The sequence below is a fragment of the Dendronephthya gigantea genome, unplaced genomic scaffold (assembly GCF_004324835.1).
Source record: "Dendronephthya gigantea isolate DGI-Jeju-01 unplaced genomic scaffold, DenGig_1.0 000036F, whole genome shotgun sequence".
Lineage (NCBI taxonomy): Eukaryota > Metazoa > Cnidaria > Anthozoa > Malacalcyonacea > Nephtheidae > Dendronephthya > Dendronephthya gigantea.
The window spans coordinates 447,683-465,845 of NW_021163046.1; the positions used below are offsets into that span (position 1 = coordinate 447,683).

Consider the following 18,163-nt stretch of genomic DNA (forward strand, 5'->3'; position numbering starts at 1 on the left):
TGTTAACAATACTGTTCCCAGGGTGCAGCACAACATTGTTCACTCCTGATGCGACATCCTGATCAATTTTTGGTCGTGTAACCCGCCTCCAAACGACACATTTTTTGAGTTACAACTGGTGATATTCAAGGTGAAAATAAAAATTGAAACTTTATACGCGCTCTAGATTTCTAGCGATGTGTATAGTCGAATCTTTAGCTAATTTTTCAACGTTTCTGGCATACGTGAGGGTAAACCGATTATATGACTTTTGGCACCTGATGTAGGTGAATTCTAGAGGTTTAAAGCCAGGAACAGTTGATGGAAAAATGAGTCAACTATTGGTCCTTCGGCAGGAAGGACGGAGAGCATATAGTTGACTGATTTTTCCATTTCTGGAATACTAACGTTACATCAAGGGTGAACTAGGATTTCAGAGAATTTGGACCTCAGAAAACCCTGACATTTTGGATTTAAATCTGGTGAATTCAACTAAAAAAATTACTGATTTGCTAATAAGATGATTTTGAGGTGTTGAAAGAAGTCTTTCTGAAACAAAAGAAGCACATGCTATTGCTGTGATTACTACACAACTGCCAGGATCATGTCTCAGACTCATTTCAATACCTCAAAGTCGTCTCACATTCGTTTAAATGTCGCAGAATTAAGGCTTGAAGAAACAGGTGATACAGCCAGTGACCGCTTTCCGTGGCGACTAAGGTCTATCTGAGGAAGAAACTAACTGGATTATAATACAAATCAGTAAATACTTCATGTATAACATATACTACATAAAAATATCAATTGAGAACAACAAGATATGATATATTTGACATTTCATCGAAAATCATATGAAAATACAGCTATACTTTGATTACAAGACAATACAATGAAATTAAACAACGTGCTCGCGATTACAATAAGTCGTGTTCACGTTAATCAACTGCTAAAAGACATACCAAAAGCAATTCGTCAGCATTAATCCAGACATCACGCGGTCATCAGATATTTCTGCTTAAGTTTCATAATAATACGGAAAGAGGAAATTAACGACGACTAATCTCAAATGAAATTATTGAATAGACGTCATGCTTGATAAATTTAGCTTGTTTACCTTCATTGACCTATATTTCTTGGCTTTTCTTTGGCAAAACCTTGACCATCAACGATTCAGAATTTGTCCCAATGAAGTTAATGCCTAAGCACAAATATTCCGTGGAGTCTTGACTCGAAACGCTCAATAAACGAAGTCTCTCGCCATACCATCCCATGCTTTTGTCCTCAACGGCTTCAAATTCAACGCGATCTCCTTCCCGGACCAATTTATACTGTTTTAAGATTTTGTCGAATTTGAACCAAATCAACTTTGGTCTGTTGATGTTGAACGCCTTGCATGTCAACGTCACGCTCTCTCCCTCGATCGCTTTCACGTTACGAAAATCTTCGAGAATAGGCCTCGCTCTTTCTGAAAGCGATAAAACATTGAGCTAGTTACTAAAACGTAAGTTTAGCTAACTACACTAGGTATTCTGGTCGCTATTTTGGAAAAATCTGGAACATTCGAAAGTAAAAAGTCAATTGATTTGCCAAGGAAAGGTGATTATTTGGTATTGTCTTGTAATTGTTAGTATTTGAATTAAATGCAATTCTTATCGATTTGTTCTCTTTGTTTGACCATCTTTTAAGGTGATAATATTTATGATTTAGGTTTAAGTCTTGCAAGTGACCCACTTTTCTTTCGCCGTTTCTTTGCCCATAAATGCTGATTTTCCTCATCTCACGCTTCGTTGAATCGAGGTAATTGAAATCGAGGTTGAAATTCCCAAAAAAATCGAATATTCATGCACCCTGTACAATTGTATAAGGCCTTATTCATACCTTGTGCGCGTCGAGTTCAATTCGAACAAAAGGTAATAAGATAAATAAGATAATAATAAAGGTTAATAATGTTTAATTATTATCGCATTATCTGTTGTTTAAACTATGGGATGCGACCAAAATGAGACATAGAAAGTAGGTCCAAGCTATTCACATGAATCCGACGACATAATTACCGTTTCCATTATGTTCATACGTCACGTTTATAGATTCGTAGCGACCTGACAGATTACACTCATATGCGTTGGGGTCGTTTGGTCTCACAGACTTCAAAGCAACGGTAAGATGTTGGTATTGTTTGCCTCGGTTGAATTCAGGCGTTCCTGCAACGGAGACAGAGCAAGCCATCTTCCTACTACCAGGTTCTTCTGTTTCATCATCTCTCTCCAGTGGTTTTAAAATTTCTAAAAAAGTTGTGATAAAACTGTTCGATCTGCATTATAGGGCTATGAAACCGCATATTCTTGGGCTTAGTTTGAAATCTACTGTGTTTAAGTCTATTTTTTCGCCAATTATAATTGTGATGGTGCTACGCTAAGTTACCAGCCCAGTAACTTGTAAAATTAGCTTGACCAGGGTGGGGATTGAACAGGCGACCTTTGGTAATTTGGGTCCAATTGAACTACCAGGTCAAGACAGTTCGAATACGGTCTATCTAACTTAATCTGGTCAATTACAAACTCACTCACGAACCTGAATCGACAACTCTTAAGAACGCATTCCTTGAACCTTGGCCAACATAATTTGTCACCAAACAAGTGTACATTCCTTCGTCTTCTTTTGTAACATTATTTATGTATACCCTTGACCCGTGGTGCGACAAAGTGGTGGAAGGTATTTCTGCAAGGTTCAACTCCGGGTAACTAGGAGGAAGTTTCTTCCAGTGAAGCCAACGATAGTCGGTCAACATCGGACTAAAGAGCTCTATACATTGAAATGTCACGTTGTCGCCAACACGAACAGTTTTGTTGACGGGGAAACGAGTTGATAACACTGGACGTATTGGTCCCTTTTCTATAAAGAAACACAGCATTATTGCAAGAACGTGTGAAAATGTAGTAACTCTTGAGATACGGATTTTAACATTGTGCAAGAACATTTAATTAAAAACATTATTTAGTTCACACTCCATTAAATCTACCCACCTATTACTTTCAATTTGTATTCACGTGATATATTCCCCAGTCTATTTGACACGATACATTTGTACACGCCATTGTCAGATATAACGGCTGTTTTGATCATCAAATACTACTTCGTACCGTCAACCCTTTGGTGGAATAATTTAGAAACAAAAAGTCAAACGACTGTCATTTCATTCTTCACTTGACTTCAAAATTGATCTATGTCGTTTTGTCAAATTGACAGACAAAGAAATACGTTATTTTGACGAAAATAATGTACATTGTTTTCATTTAAATCGTCGTAAAACAGTCAAGATATTTGTTCACGTTTGCAACACATGTTTTTTCTACAACAGATTCGTTTTTCAAAAAATAACCTTCGTAATTATACTAAAACAAATTCGTCTCGGTTTTTTTTCAGCGATATTCACCTCGCCTTCTGTGAACAATTGTTAAATAAACGAATGTGACAGTCTTTTGTCTCCCAATGTGTCCACTGCCAATTTTAAAACGCTACTGAGTATTATCTTTCTCTCGATGAAGGCCATATTTAATACTGCAACTATAAATCCAGGACGTACTTTGGATCCAAGCCACGATATGTCAGGACTTTGCCGTCCTTCAGCCACTGATATTTCAAGGGAGGTTCTCCATCAGCCGCACAGCGTAATCTCAGATCATTCGACGCTGGCCAGGCGATGTACTGCCTCACAGGCCTCAGCTTTGCAAACCACGGTGAACCTACGCGAGAAAGGGTCTGATAATAAACTTGCACGCTTTTGAATTATATCAATTAATGTCAATCAATCAAATTAGTCATTTGTGTCTTCATGCTAAATTTAACTGTAACAGTCTGCATGAAATGAAGTTCCTAGTTTGCTAACCCCAGCACTAACCTTGTCCGGGTACACCACGCGGCTTTAACTGACCTAAAAATATTGAATGATGGAGTATGAAACGAATATTGAACATCGTATGACTTCAGTATTCCTTATGAGGCAGCAGTGCTCTGCATTGCAACTCTGCGTCGAACTGCCACGACCACAACATTGCATATTACTTATCATACAAATCACCATACAACTTACCTGTGACTGTTAGATTCAGTTGTTTACTTTCTGTGCCGTATTTGTTTCTAGCCACACACTGGTATATTCCAGCGTCGCGGATTCGTACGTTCTTGATTCTCAGCATGCTCGTCACCCCATTACGCATTCTAAACCTCGACTTTCTTCGAATCGAAATAACCTCGCCATCTTTGTACCACGTCATTTGCCAACCAGTCTCCCAGCGGTGGAAATCGCATTTTAAACGAATTCTTTCCCCAACTTTCGCCGAGTAAGTAGCAGTTGATTTGTCAACTATCTTAGGTTTTCCTCCTGAGGTAAACAGAATTCCTAGCTAGTTAACCACATTATTCGAAAAATTTACCCAAATATCCAGTCCCTTATATTGCCAAAACTTTCGCTTGTCATTTTTAAAATTCCGCCTATGATTGAGCCTTCTAATGCGTTCTCAGCTGCTCCCCAAACGACTGATAGGATTACTACACCAAGTCTTGCGCACTGCTGACAGTAGATATCGCTACAATTATTAATCTATTACAACGACGCCATACAAAAATTATCCGATTATATCCTATGTTGGGGATTATCCGTTTTTTATGCGCAGTACACGCACGTAAAGGTCTAAATCTTTACACTGATATGTCATATTAACTAGATAAATAAATCGAAGAAACTTAGTTCTCCGAATATTTTAGCATGCATTTGTTGCCCTGTGTGTTAAATAGTAAAAATTAGGAAGCATTTAAATTTTCCCGCGCGCAAGTGGAAGGCATCTTTATACAACTTGACGGAATTCCAAATCAATATGCGTCGTAGCTATCCTGTGACGAAGCCTATTCTTTCAGTTTAGTCAATGCATATAATGTACTTTAAAGATGTTTCCTTCATTCAGAAATTGCCCTATTGCCCTTTTGAGCAGCAATGGTCCAGTTGGACATTCCCCCTTTGCTTTTTGTAATGACTAAACTGAATGGACCGCTACTAATCCGAACTTTTTCTTATATAGTTTAACAGAGAAGACAGAGGAAAGTCAACTTTGTTTGTCCATATGCTACACTACAGATCAATTGATTAATAAAATATGTTTACTAAAAGCGGATTCATTTTCTTCAGGAAATTCTAATTCGATTTGTTTCCCGTGCAGATTTTAGCAGCATAAATAAACCATAAAGTGAATTACCTGATGATTGAACTTCCAGGAAGAACAAACCGCAAAGAATGAGACAAAATTTGACGAGCATCACGACACTTATTTAAGTCTCGTCTGAAGCGAAATCTAAAATGACCAGATTAGATACAGTAATACAACCTGACGCAGAGGTTTAAACCAAGCTTAGCGGGTTTATTTATTGAGAATCTATAAGTTGAATATGCAAGCTGCATGTCTCGTGTTAATGGGGACTTTAAGTTGCGCGGCTACCATGAGACAACGGACTACAGGGTGTCCAAAAAAATCAGCAAAAATTATACAGTTATTAATTAAAAACATACACAAATGTCTTACTCTGGTTGAAGTCTTGAAGAAATTTCACAGCTTTATTTTGAAGTCGTAAATCGCAGCAGGTATATTTGAACTGCTTCTCAGTTCTCACCAAAGCTGATTCGAAATGTAATCGAGAACGCTGCGCGCAATCCCTTGTATACGTCGTGGTAACTGGTAAATCGATCCTTTCAGGAAGAAGGTTGTCGTTGTACATCCTATGTACGTCACTATACATACCTACTGTACGACATATTTTTAAAAGAGTTACATGCAGTTAGTGATAGACTGATAGTCAACTTGAAAGAAACCCTGAAACTTTATACGATTTAGCGATGCTTATAGTCGAATGTTTAGGAGTTTTTCAGCATTGATAGCTATGTTGTATGTTTCATTAGTGCTAAAATAGAATTTCAAGTAATAGAATTTCGAGCTCATAAAAGATTCCTGATATCGACAGGATGGATTATGGATGTGTAATCGAAACTTTAGCTAATCTTTCATCATAAAAAAAGTTCTGGCTCTGAATCAGGTGAATTTAACTGGAGAGATTATTACGTCTTAGTCTGGAATAGTGCCAGACGGCTTTTAACGCTGATCTATATGAGAGGGCAAATATCTGGAAGAAACAGGTGATCGTCAAATGCCGATGACCGCTTTTCGTGGTGAACTGAGAAAGAAACTAAACTAAGGCGGTTTTCCACTTGGCGGAATTCTTCGACCCAACGAAATTTTTCGCTGGATTTTCTTTTCAATTGTAACCGGTGAAGGGAATCCGCTCCGACAAATTCTCACAATTGAGAAGAAAATCGAGCGAAAATTTCGTTCGGTCGAAAAATTCCGCCTAGTGGAAAACAGGCTCAAGGCCCCATTGACACGATGCCGGAAGAATTTGAAAACGCAAAAATATTCTTACGGTATACGCGTATCGTCCACACGTATCCGGCGTTTTCGCTCACTGAAAACGGAAGAATCTGAAAACACTCTCCAGAGTGGAAGAATTTGAAAACGACGGCTTAGCGAATACGTGTGGACAGCTTTGCCGGATATATTTGAAAATGATGACGTCACGTATAATCATTTACGGAAGTATTTTATCATTTATCATTTATTCAATTATACACCGATTAAATTGTTTTTTGAATAGTTTTCGGTTGTCAAAATAAGTTCTCACAAAAGGTTTGCTGTTATATGATTCGAAAACAAAGTTCGAGTTAAAGGGATGTATTCGACCAAGGGAAAACAAAATTTATTGAGTAAAGCAAGTTCGATTAAAGCGGAGTAAATTACTATAAGAACAGTGTCAAATGCCAGGGAAATCAGATTCGAGTTAGCAAAGAGTCCGAGTAAAGCAAGTTCGTATTAGCACAATTAATACGGAATATACATGGTTTAGAGACCACATAAAACTACAGGGTGTCCCAAAAAAAACGAAAACTATTGAAATCACCCATAACAATGTAATTGTTAGAGTTTGAAAGCCTAAGCACTCTGTTGGGACCCACAAGTGTGTAAATGTTTGCCATAAGAATTTTTATGCATGCATATGATGCAGTAAAATTTGCTCGTACGCGAAAATGATATTTATTAACAATATTTAAATGTGCATCTCAATCACCATCACCTTTGATATGTCCCCTTTCCCTAGCAACACAAAGCATCTAGCATTTCACTGAGTTGCATTAAATCCCCACGGGTTAAAATTCCTGCACACGGCATTCAAATTTTAACAATGAGTGATTTCAATAGTTTTCGGTTTTTTTGGGACACCCTGTACAATACAACTCATTAACTATGTTGAGGTAGATTTATGCAAAAATTGTTCCTTTCTCATCACATGCCTATTGTATTTTGCACAGATTTTGCAAGTCAAGGTTGATGAGCTTAGAAAGACGAATGCTATTGGTAAATTTGGCTAAAATACAATAGAAAAGTGACGAGGAAGGAACCATTTTTGCATAAACCTGGACAATAACATATATAGTTAATGAGTGGTATTGTACTTTTATTTAGTCTCCAAACATGCATAATTCTATTAACGGTGGTGTTAGCCGGTGATTACTGTACATACATAAAAATATCATTTCAAAACGATAAGATATGACATTCAAACATTTGACATTTCATCAAAAATCATCATGAAAATACAGCTATACTTTGATAACAAGATTATAGAGTCAAATTAAACCACATGTTCGCAATTACAATAAGTCATGTTCACGTTAATCAACTGTTAAAGGACATACCAAAATTCGTCAGCATTAATCCAGACATCACGCGGCCATCAGATATTTCTGCTTGGTTTCAACGGAAAGAGGAAATTAAAGATTTATCTCAGATCAAATTATTGCCATAGACGGCATGGCTTGATAAATTGAACTTATTTACCTTGATTAACCTATATTTTCTTCGCCTTTCTTTGGCAAAACCTTGACCATCAACGATTGAGTATTTGACCCGATGATATTAATGCCCATGCACAAATATTCCGTGGAGTCTTGAAATGAAACGCTCAATAAACGAAGTCTCTCGCCATACCATCCCATGCTTCTGTCCTCAACGGCTTCAAATTTAACGCGATCTCCTTCCAGGACCAATTTATACTGTTTTAAGATTTTGTCGAATTTAAACCAAATCAACTTTGGCCTGTTGATGGTGAACGCCTTGCAGGTCAACGACACACTCTCTCCCTCGATCGCTTTCACGTTACGAAAATCTTCCAGAATAGGTTTGCCTCTTTCTGAAAACAATAAGACATGGAGCTAGCAACTAAAACTAAAGTTCATGCAGGTAGCTAAACTATACTCTATCGCAATTCCGGAACATTGAGAAGTAAAAAGTCAACTCATATTCGAAAGGTCATTATGAATTAATTCGACCTTTGGTACTATCATTGATATTATTTGGTATTCACAATTGTTTTTTGTAATACAGGGTGAGTCAAAAAAAAGTCCCCGCTATTGAAATGAAGCTTTTGTTGGAATTTGAATGCATGATCAACGCAGTAGTGTGTAAATAGCATATTTATTAGGTTGAGGCATTCAAATAAAGCGTTTTGCTTTCAATTGGGTTTATCATAATATTAAGGCAATAAGATTCGAACAAAGGCTTGATTTCAATAGAGGGGACATTTTTTGACTCACCCTGTATATCTTTTGTTAGTATTTGAATTAAATCAGTGCAAGAGCGCCTGGTCTGCTTGCGCTTTTAAGCTAATGATAATGACTACACGTTGATGAGTCTTGCAAATGACCCACTTTTATTTCCACGTTTCTTTGCGGCTTTGCCTAGAATTTGCTAACCATGTCGTATGTATAACCTTGAGTAGGGGGCTGTTTACATGATCTCGCTCAGCCGCGATTTAACGAAGCATGAGATGACTTTGAGGTATTGAAATGAGTGTATAAAATGATTCTGGCAGTTGTAATTTTCCTGACAATACCATATGCTTGCTTTGTTTCATATAGAGACTTAAGGGCTGTTTACATGAGCCCGGTTACCCGAGATTCAACAAAGCGTGAGAGGACTTTGAGGTATTGAAATAAGTCTTTATGACACCAAACAAGTACATGCTATTGTTGTGATGATTATACGACAGCCAGGATCATGTTATCTGCTCATTTCAATACCTCAAAATCATCTCACGCTTCGCTGAATCTCCGGTAACCGGGCTCATGTAAACAGCCCCTTAATCTGATAGAAATAATTACCGATTCCATTTTGTTCAGACGTCATGACGGTCATGTTTATAGAGTCGTAGCGATTTGACACATTACATGCATACGCGTTGGCGTCGTCTGGTCTCACAGATTTCAAAGTAATGGTAAGGTTTCTGTATTGTTTGCCTCGGTTGAATTCAGGCCTTGCTGTTGTGATCAAGACAGAGCAAGCCATCTTCCTGCTACCACGTTCTTCTGTTTCATCATCTCTCTCCAGTGGTTTTGAAATTTCTAAAAAAGTTATATGATAAAACTGTTCGAATGCAAGATAAAACTGTTTGAAATCTACTGTGTTTACGTCTGTTTTTTTTCGCCAAGAGTAGAATTTTTCAGAACTCGTGCATATATAATTGTGATGGTGCTACGCTAAGTTAGCAACTTGCAAACCCAGCAACTTGCAAAATTAGCTTGTGGGGATTGAAAGGCGACCTTTGGTAATGTGGGTCCAATTTCTTCCAACCGCTGAACTATACTAGGTCAAGATATTTCGAATACGGTCTATCTAACTTAATCTAGTCAATTACAAACGCACTCACGAACCTGAATCTACAACTCTTAAGAACGCATTCCTTGAACCTTGGCCAAAATTATTTGTGATCAAACAGGTGTACATTCCTTCGTCTTCTCTTGTAACATTATTTATATGAACTCTCCCCCCGTATTTTCCGTCCTTTTCTTCGACGTCAAACGCTTTATAATGTCGATGATTAATCAATGTATAATACGAGGAATTGGCGGAAGGTATTTCTGCAAGGTTCAACTCCGGGTAACTAGGAGGCAGTTTCTTCCAGTGAAGCCAACGATAGTCGGTCAACATCGGACTAAAGAGCTCTATACATTGAAATGTCACGTTGTCGCCAACACGAACAGTTTTGTTGACGGGGAAACGATTGGACAACACTGGACGTAATGGTCCCTTTTCTATAAAAAAAACTCAGAAATATAGCGACGTAGTATATGTAGTCCTGCATGTACTAGTGGTAGCCCAAAAGTGCTTTTTGTATATTTTTAATACATATCATATATTTTTATTCTGTATATCGCTTAATTACAGTGAAACGGTCTAGATTTAATCGAAATATAATGCCAACAATTAAATAACAACAATTGTGCCAACAATTAAACACAGTATATGCGAAAAATCAGTCTAAAGTTCAGACAATTTACTTTGATTTACACTCCCTTTAATACTCACCTTGTACAACCAACTTAAAATCATTTGATATATTTCCCAGTCTATTTGACACGATACATTTGTACAAACCATTGTCGGATGGAACGGCTGTTTTGATTCTCAAATGCCACTTTGTAGAATCAACCCTTGAGTACAAAGCAAACCAGAGTGAATAGAATAGAGTAATTGATATACGAATTCAGTTTGAAGTGAGTTTAAACAACGGGTATACGAGCTGGTCGAATCCAATCAACTTTCCTCTAAAGTGTGTGACTCATTCATCCTGATATTTATTACACAAGACTGAAATTTAGGTCCATGGAAATGATGAGAGAGTTACGCGCTAACTGAACTTGTATAACTGACTGAGTAATAAGGGTCTTGATTTGGAGTGGAATTATACTCTTGTATATATATATTATATTCTTGCAGCTTGCAATGCAATTCTACTTCTAGGAGATGTAAATTAGTCAAGAGTCTTGTAGAAGAAAAGTGCATGAAGTGTAATAAACACAAAAGTTATTACGAAAGTCTCCTAGTTGCCAAACTTACATCTCTCAAAAGTAGAATTTTATTGCAAGTTGTAAGAAAAATTGCACGGTGTAATAGGGCCTTAAGTAAAAAAAATAGTGTTTACTACAACGAATTAACGATCGACTGCTTATTTTTTAGCAGCTGCTTTTTAGAAGAGATACTGCTGGTGATCGGGTCTTCCCAAATAGCCCAAGCAGTAACTACATACTTTGGGTCTAAGCGACGGTATGTTACGGCTTTCCCGTCCTTCAGCCATTGATACTTCAAGGGTGGTTCTCCATCAGATGGGCAACGCAAAGTTATATCATATGGCGCTTGCCAGACGATGAACTGACGTGCTGGCATCAGCTTTGTGAACCACGGTGCTCCTTAATTAAATAATCTGATTATTAGTTGTTTTTTATTGTGTGGATAAAATGCAATCTACATGCAGCCATATTCGTCATCGCTTACCTTCCCCTTTTATCCCGCCGAACTTGGAAGAACCTTAATTGAAATAATAATTACGTTAACGATCAAGATCTTTCTCAAGATAGAGAAGAGCGTTCTACCCTTGCCAATGGACGACTTGCGCTTTAGAATAATTTTTGTTAGAAGTAACTAGAAGAAAATAAATCACCACAACTAGAAAGATCTTAGTTAAATTAGTGCAGATGCAAAGTTTGGCTGCGGAATTTTGTAAAATACGGAAAATATAGCCATGCGAATTTGGCAAATTTTGTATACTTTTGTATTGACATGCAGAAAAGTGTGACCAAATTAGTTACACACTTCCGGTCGTAATACAAGCTAAAATTCGTCAACTTCGCATGGCTATATTTTCCGTAATTTACAACAATTCGCAGCCAAACTTGGCAGTTTTCCTAATTTTAGCAAGCTCTTTTAGAAAATGTCCTTTTTATCGCCGAGGTAAAAAATTAGTCTAAAGGCAGCGCAAGTCATCTATTCTATCCTAATTTTGTTCCATGCACAAATTAAACTCAAAATGAAATTTATTTTTCCAAATCTATTTATTTTCATGAAATGGTTAAAACTAACAAATATATATGCGTTCAGAAGCTAAATGAGGAAATTCGGGTATTGATGAATTTGAACGTCAACAAACTTACCCGAGACAGTCAAGCGAAGTCGTTTCCCAACAATGCAGTATCGACTTCTAGCCACACATTCGTAGATTCCACTGTCCTGCACCCATACAGGTTTAATCCTCAAGAGAGACACCGCGCCTCTTTTTTGCCTAAACCTCGACTTCACTCTACCATAATACATCTTTTTTCCAGCAATAATCTTGCCGTCTTTGTACCAGCTAAAACTCCAGGATGAATCCCACCTCAAGAAATCGCATTTCAGACGAGCAATGTTTCCCACTTCAACAACATGGTTATAAGGTGAAGAGTGTTTAATTTTTGGACAGCGTACTGCAAAAGAAGAACAAACCACAACAACGTAAAGATATTCTTCTTTCAAGGGCTAAGACTGGGCCAACTTCAAAAAAATAAATAATCAAAGTTAGTCTTCTCGGGGAATTTTTGCTCGATTTTTCGCCTCAGAGTTGAAAGGACCATTTATACGTCTGAATTCTTAAATCTATTCGACTTACACTCAAACTCATTTACGGTGGAAGGTCTCTACAATCACTGCAATAAGAAGTTGATTTTCAGTGAAGGTTTACCATTAAATCCTTCCACAGATTATGAAAGCATGATATCTCATCGATGCATGATAACAAAGTTTTTAAGATCACACCCTATGCGTGTGCTTGTATGGGTGAGCTTTGTGAATACAGGCGTTAGTTACGTCGAATAGAACTGATTTTCGTCTCGATTTGTTGCTACACATATGGAATCTAGTATTTTTTACCTTTGGCCTTCGCACAACAGAGCAAAGCACAGAATATAAGAAGAACTTTGAACAGCATTCTCCCAGCACGATGATAGTCCGTTCCACCTAAAACAAATTTTCTGAATTAGGCCGGCTGCTTTCCACTTACGCGGGGTTTTTTCGCGCGGAAAATTTTAAATGCTTTAAAATTTTTATTAGTCTACACTTGGGTTAACAAAACATACTAAAATATGCGGAAATCTAAGTTCTTTCGATTACCATGTTTACCTACTTTTTCAACTGAATGAGACATATGTAAGGACTTTACCTGCGTGCATGTACGTGCGTATTAAAACGCGTTAGCAGCCCTAAAAACTAAAATATATCGGTATATATGCGTGTATATATCTCACTTAATAACTTAAGGCACGATCATTATTCTTGCACAGAATACTTCAACAAATAACCTTAGGATTGGAATATATTACTCGATGAGACTAGTTTAATGACGTTTACAAAAGTACAGCCCTATACGACGTGAGTAAAGAATCCCTACCTGTTACCTCCTGTTTTATTGATTGAGTCTTTCAAAATTTGCGTTATATTTGCTTGAACAAACGTTATATATATATCAGCCGTTTCTAGCTAATGCAAATTATTTTATTTGCATAATGTCTGCAGACAGGCTATATTTATAGTGAAGATCAGAATGCGATATTGCTGCACCTGACGCGGGTAAATTGATCTCACGTTTCCGTCTTTGAAAGCAGTGTTGAAAGTTTTGATATGTTTCACTTAAGGTCAAGTGCATAAAAATAAAAATCCTGTAGTTTTATCAACAGGAAAATATTACATCCGGACGTATATCCTTTCAGAAGTCATGGCCTGACCCTACTGTACTTTTGCTATGGCGCTCCGATGTTTTGCCAAATAGGAAAAATTGTCCAGAATAAGTCAGAATATGTACAATAAGATCGGTTAAAGTCATATCGATTTGTTGTTAAAGGGTTATAGATGATGTTAGCCTTAGACTAAGTGAGTGCAAATCGGTCACTTAATTATATTTTTAAAGAATGCAAGGATTCTTGTTTTTTAAACAGCAATGACAACATGCATTTAGATATTTTGTTTAAAGATACACTAAGTATATATACATAAAATTTCTCTCAGGTTTTTGAAAAGAAATTTAACGTCAACAGGCAAGCAAGATAGCCGTGCAGTTGCCGAGCAATCTTATCAACAATGACATTATATTTCATTAAAATTTAAAAATAGTATATACACATTTGCTTTTTATTATCTAAGTCGACTTCCTGTCTGACATTCGTCGTCTGCCTGGCGTGTATGAATTTGAAGCTTAATTGTAAACGTTCTCACAATATATAATTAGGGATATTTATATTCATATATTGTCCTTCCAAAAAGGATAGATTCCAATTTAACTTGATGATGTTCGATTTGCAATCGACACACATTGAATTTCTGTTGAAATATACAGATATTTTTATTGAAATATACGAATAAAATAGAGGCTTAATGAATATGCTATATATGTATGCTGCATTCTATAACTTTGCTGTTTTTATTTATTTTCAGTGTTATTTACCACGGTTCAATAGCTTATATTCAAGGATATACTAAATGGATAATTGTAAAAAATACTTGCATGGTTTATTTCTGTCATTCTTTTTTCAAGATTCAAGCTAACTGCGAAAATAGCAGTCAACAGTTTTGGTAGTTTATCATCGAAATCCCGGAAATCATGCACATTCAATACTTCGCTTTTCAATCTTATTCCCATTGTATTACTTTGGACTCCTGACAAGTCAGGAAACAAGTCGATGCAAAAAAAAAATTAATAAATTCGTATTTTTTGAAATTAATTTTATTTTGTTCATTTGGAATTTGCGAACGATGAGTATAGTGTAGGATCACATTTCGCAGGAAAGCTTTGTCAGTTTGAGGTCAACATGGTTAAAAAGTTGAAAGAAACAATTCAGTTCTTCCAGTTAGTCTTCAACTCCGAGGAATTCAATTAAAAATATTCATACCTTTTAAGGAGAGTGGCAGCAAAGAATATAAATTATAATTAAACTATTCACCAAGAGGGTAACCTTGCAGTTACGCTTCCTGTAAGGTCAACTGATGCAATATTTTTGTAAATAATTTTTCAAAACCAACAACAACTTTATTCAATCGGGCATGTCGATGCAAATTTTTCAAGAGCACGAAAAACTTTACCTTTTGGATCGAAATATTTTTAGTTTTTAGGTTTTCGTCTCTCGTATGCTACTGCTTGCAATTAGGTCCATTTCCTTAGAAACATGACAGCAATTTCATTTAATTGCATGCTCATGCAAATTTTTTTTCGCATGTTATAAATAAAAATGAGAAATGTGTTGAACAGGTGAAAGAAAGTTAGTTTCGTTTTGGACAGTCTCAGGAGACTGCTATTGTAAGCAAGTCTTGTATTAAGGACGCCGAAATTGATTCGGCATACAATATCTTGAGTTTAAAAGAATATATACGTCGGAGTTCCGAGAAAAAGCATCAGTAAAAGTTGATATTTCTGAACACTTTTGAAAGAAATAATCTGGCATTGGCTTCAGTACAAGGTTAGTTTCGCACTTCGTAAGATTATTAATTAAATTATCTTCTACAGACTCTTAGGCAAGATATGGGTTTTACATTTTTGAGTGTTTTAATGTAACTAAGCGTTTCCGAATTTTGACCATTTTGATGCCACGTTCACAAGGTCAAACTATAGTCTCCACTATATACTTCAATTTTACTCATAAATTGATGCTGTTTGTATGTGAAAACGCTTGAAAACATTAGCGTACGTAGGCACTACGATAATCGATAGACACTACGATAGGCACTACGATAATCGATAGACACTACGATAGGCACTACGATAATCGATAGACACTACGATAGGCACTACGATAATCGATAGACACTACGATATAGGCACTACGATAATCGACTGATAGAAACGAAGTATATATAGGCATATATAGACAATATATATAAAAAATCGCTTCTGTATTGAATATACATGTAAATGATGTAACATGTTTATTGGATTGGTTTGGATGCATGCACTTGGGATGAAGAGCATTATAGGAGACGGATAAAAAAACTTCGCCGAGCAATTTAGATGAATATTGCGTATGATATGGCTATAGCGCTATACTTGCAGCTGTTCTCACTTTCGTTTATTGTAAAATTTTTTTTGTTTATTTTTACCTTTACATCAAACAAACATGCAGTAAAGCTTCTGACAATTAACATAAAGAATTCTCAAGTTACAACCTTCAATAAGGATAGAGGTTTTTGCTGACAATATATTTGTGATTTGTTCTTATTTTTTTGTGAACTATAACTTAATTTGAATTATTAGGGCTGTTGCTAATTCTATAAGCACTCACTGCTGTGTATTCAACTTGCAATGGGGTCCATGACAACCATGAATATCAATATGATGTTAAAGTCATAAAACTTTCATGGGGTCTTTTCACACCTTAGTGTCCCGCGCAGACTGTCTCGATTTCAACCAATCAAAACGAATCGTAATCTCATGTGATTATTTAGGATTGTCCTTTTGGCTGTTTCTTCGTCGCTTTAATTCTTCGTCCTAACTTTAGTGATTCGTTCGAGCTTTCCTCTTTAAATTATAGGATAAACAATTAAAGTGGATCCTGTTTGACGACAAATCTGCTCACATCTTCATTTGTGCTTACTCAAAGGGGAAACTAAAAGTCGTTCTTCGCCGCAGAGGATAATTGTATCGGGACACATCATAATGCTAAAAAGAAGTAGAAAATCGATATTCAAACGTCATGAGCCCCAAAAAATTGATATCGATAGACGGGAACATAAACTGCAGTATTTTTCTAAAGGATATTGGTATTCCAAGATGCTTGTAGATTATGAAATAGGGAACGGTAAAGAGAAACATCAGGACGTTGTATATAGTGGAAAGTGGACTTTGTTACCAGGCAATGCTACAAAAATCAAAGTTAGATTTCAGGTGATGCGTTTTCTTGGTGTTTGGTCTGATGTGAAAGAATACGACCGTTTCAAAAAATGTTGGGTAGAACCAATCCAGCCTCATATTTTCAAATACGACACACCAGTCAGTTGCACGTACACCTTGGCTGGAAACTTGTTTTACGAAGCTGTAATGAGGGTCACTGGAGTTGAAGATATAGAAGAAACGACTAACGTCGAAGTTAGATCTCAGGTAATGCATGATAAGTACAGTCTTAATGAACAATAATACAACACCCGGAAGAATTTTATTTTGTGGTGGTAATGTCTGGTTTAAGGAATAGAAGGTTCAGGATTTTAATTACTACCTTCACCACACAACACCACATTTCACCACAAAAAATAAAGAGTGATCGGCCTGTAACTTTTTATCATCTTCATAATATATATCCTAGTATGGAGATACACGCATCAAGGGTGAAACTGCGTATCAGCCACTCAGACAGAATATCCACGCTCCATTAAGTCACGACAAAAACAAACAAGAGTTTACTTCAAATGTTTTACTCGACATAGCCGCTGCAGATGACTCAGGTAAAGTTCATTGATAACAGGTGCTTTCGAAAGAAAAAAGTAATTGAAAACTGCTTTTCAATCCTGAGGAAATGCCGTGGAAAGTACAAATATTTGCTCTATGAAATGCTGTATATCCGAGATGTGAGACTATCATTGAACACGCAATCGGACTCAATTCGTTCTAAACTATTAGTTAATTGATACGTATTTAATATTCTTTTTATATGTTGTTGTAATATGTTAGTCTCTTATATTATATTGCATATAAAACACTGTTTGTAATCTAGAATAACTTTGTAGTTAGTGTATGCAATTATTTATATACGTGACTGTCAAAGAACCGTTGAACTTTAAATTACAAAGATAGCGCAATCATGTAGATTCATTGATTACTTGAAAATGATGCACAACATTGCATCGAAACGTCGTAAAATTAAATTTATATCGGTTTTATTTGTGTCCGAAATATTTTCTAAAAGTTTATTACTTAAAAAGAATTGCAATCTTTTTGCCTCAGAAACAGAACTTCTTGTTGAGTACCATGAAATAGCTACGCATTTAGATAATTTTAATTTCCATTATTTGATATAGGTCAGCGGTATAAGTTGTACGAAACACACGTTCTTGACAAAATGTGTGACATCAAGATTGATTTTCAAAAGCATCTTACAAAGTAAGAAAACACTTGCTTTGTGTAATTAACGATTGAATGATTAAATGACAGTTAATAATCGTTTAACGTTTAGGTTGGAATGGTTGGAGAGTTTTAAAGTTGTCGATGCGGATGAGGAATGCAGTGAACGGCATTTAGAAAT

The 18,163-nt window shown here is 36.3% G+C and overlaps 3 protein-coding genes across 5 annotated transcripts; all 3 read right to left on the reverse strand.

The window, feature by feature from the left end:
- Window positions 1-96: 96 nt before the first annotated feature.
- Window positions 97-2,648, reverse strand: LOC114526017 (fibroblast growth factor receptor-like 1). 2 transcript variants are annotated; one of them, XM_028547503.1, is made up of 4 exons: window positions 2,551-2,648; window positions 2,034-2,261; window positions 1,094-1,444; window positions 97-990 (listed from the first exon to the last, which is right to left on the reverse strand). In XM_028547503.1, the coding sequence occupies exons 1-3, from the start codon at window positions 2,621-2,623 to the stop codon at window positions 1,104-1,106; spliced, it is 642 nt and encodes a 213-aa protein (XP_028403304.1). In that variant the 5' UTR covers window positions 2,624-2,648; the 3' UTR covers window positions 97-990; window positions 1,094-1,103. The 2 variants fall into 2 exon arrangements, with proteins under 2 accessions (XP_028403304.1, XP_028403303.1); XM_028547502.1 differs by having other exon boundaries at window positions 97-993.
- A 401-nt stretch (window positions 2,649-3,049) lies between these two features.
- Window positions 3,050-5,639, reverse strand: LOC114526018 (fibroblast growth factor receptor-like 1). The gene is made up of 6 exons (XM_028547504.1): window positions 5,553-5,639; window positions 5,229-5,324; window positions 4,070-4,360; window positions 3,878-3,910; window positions 3,563-3,722; window positions 3,050-3,127 (listed from the first exon to the last, which is right to left on the reverse strand). Exons 2-6 carry the CDS (start codon window positions 5,287-5,289, stop codon window positions 3,109-3,111), a joined length of 564 nt encoding a protein of 187 aa, XP_028403305.1. The 5' UTR covers window positions 5,290-5,324; window positions 5,553-5,639; the 3' UTR covers window positions 3,050-3,108.
- Window positions 5,640-7,556: 1,917 nt separating this feature from the next.
- Window positions 7,557-12,913, reverse strand: LOC114526015 (fibroblast growth factor receptor 1-like). Of its 2 annotated transcripts, none has more exons than XM_028547500.1 (9): window positions 12,816-12,913; window positions 12,065-12,373; window positions 11,409-11,441; window positions 11,164-11,323; window positions 10,443-10,567; window positions 9,788-10,168; window positions 9,239-9,478; window positions 7,917-8,268; window positions 7,557-7,825 (listed from the first exon to the last, which is right to left on the reverse strand). In XM_028547500.1, exons 1-8 carry the CDS (start codon window positions 12,871-12,873, stop codon window positions 7,922-7,924), a joined length of 1,653 nt encoding a protein of 550 aa, XP_028403301.1. In that variant the 5' UTR covers window positions 12,874-12,913; the 3' UTR covers window positions 7,557-7,825; window positions 7,917-7,921. The 2 variants fall into 2 exon arrangements, with proteins under 2 accessions (XP_028403301.1, XP_028403300.1); XM_028547499.1 differs by having other exon boundaries at window positions 7,558-7,822.
- Window positions 12,914-18,163: the final 5,250 nt, after the last annotated feature.

Excerpts from the sequence above, each read along its gene's own strand:
- LOC114526018 (XM_028547504.1), bottom strand. The coding sequence starts at position 5,289 with ATGCTCGTCAAATTTTGTCTCATTCTTTGCGGTTTGTTCTTCCTGGAA. Across the intron at positions 4,361-5,228 it reads CCTGGAAGTTCAATCATCAG|GAGGAAAACCTAAGATAGTT; the intron begins GTAATTCACTTT and ends TGTTTACCTCAG. Across the intron at positions 3,911-4,069 it reads ACTGAATCTAACAGTCACAG|GTCAGTTAAAGCCGCGTGGT; the intron begins GTAAGTTGTATG and ends CAATATTTTTAG.
- LOC114526015 (XM_028547500.1), bottom strand. The coding sequence starts at position 12,873 with ATGCTGTTCAAAGTTCTTCTTATATTCTGTGCTTTGCTCTGTTGTGCG. Across the intron at positions 11,442-12,064 it reads ACTTCGCTTGACTGTCTCGG|GTTCTTCCAAGTTCGGCGGG; the intron begins GTAAGTTTGTTG and ends ATTTCAATTAAG. Across the intron at positions 9,479-9,787 it reads CTTAAGAGTTGTAGATTCAG|AAATTTCAAAACCACTGGAG; the intron begins GTTCGTGAGTGC and ends TAACTTTTTTAG.
- LOC114526017 (XM_028547503.1), bottom strand. The coding sequence starts at position 2,623 with ATGTACACTTGTTTGGTGACAAATTATGTTGGCCAAGGTTCAAGGAAT. Across the intron at positions 2,262-2,550 it reads CTTAAGAGTTGTCGATTCAG|AAATTTTAAAACCACTGGAG; the intron begins GTTCGTGAGTGA and ends CAACTTTTTTAG. Across the intron at positions 1,445-2,033 it reads GTATGAACATAATGGAAACG|AAAGAGCGAGGCCTATTCTC; the intron begins GTAATTATGTCG and ends TATCGCTTTCAG.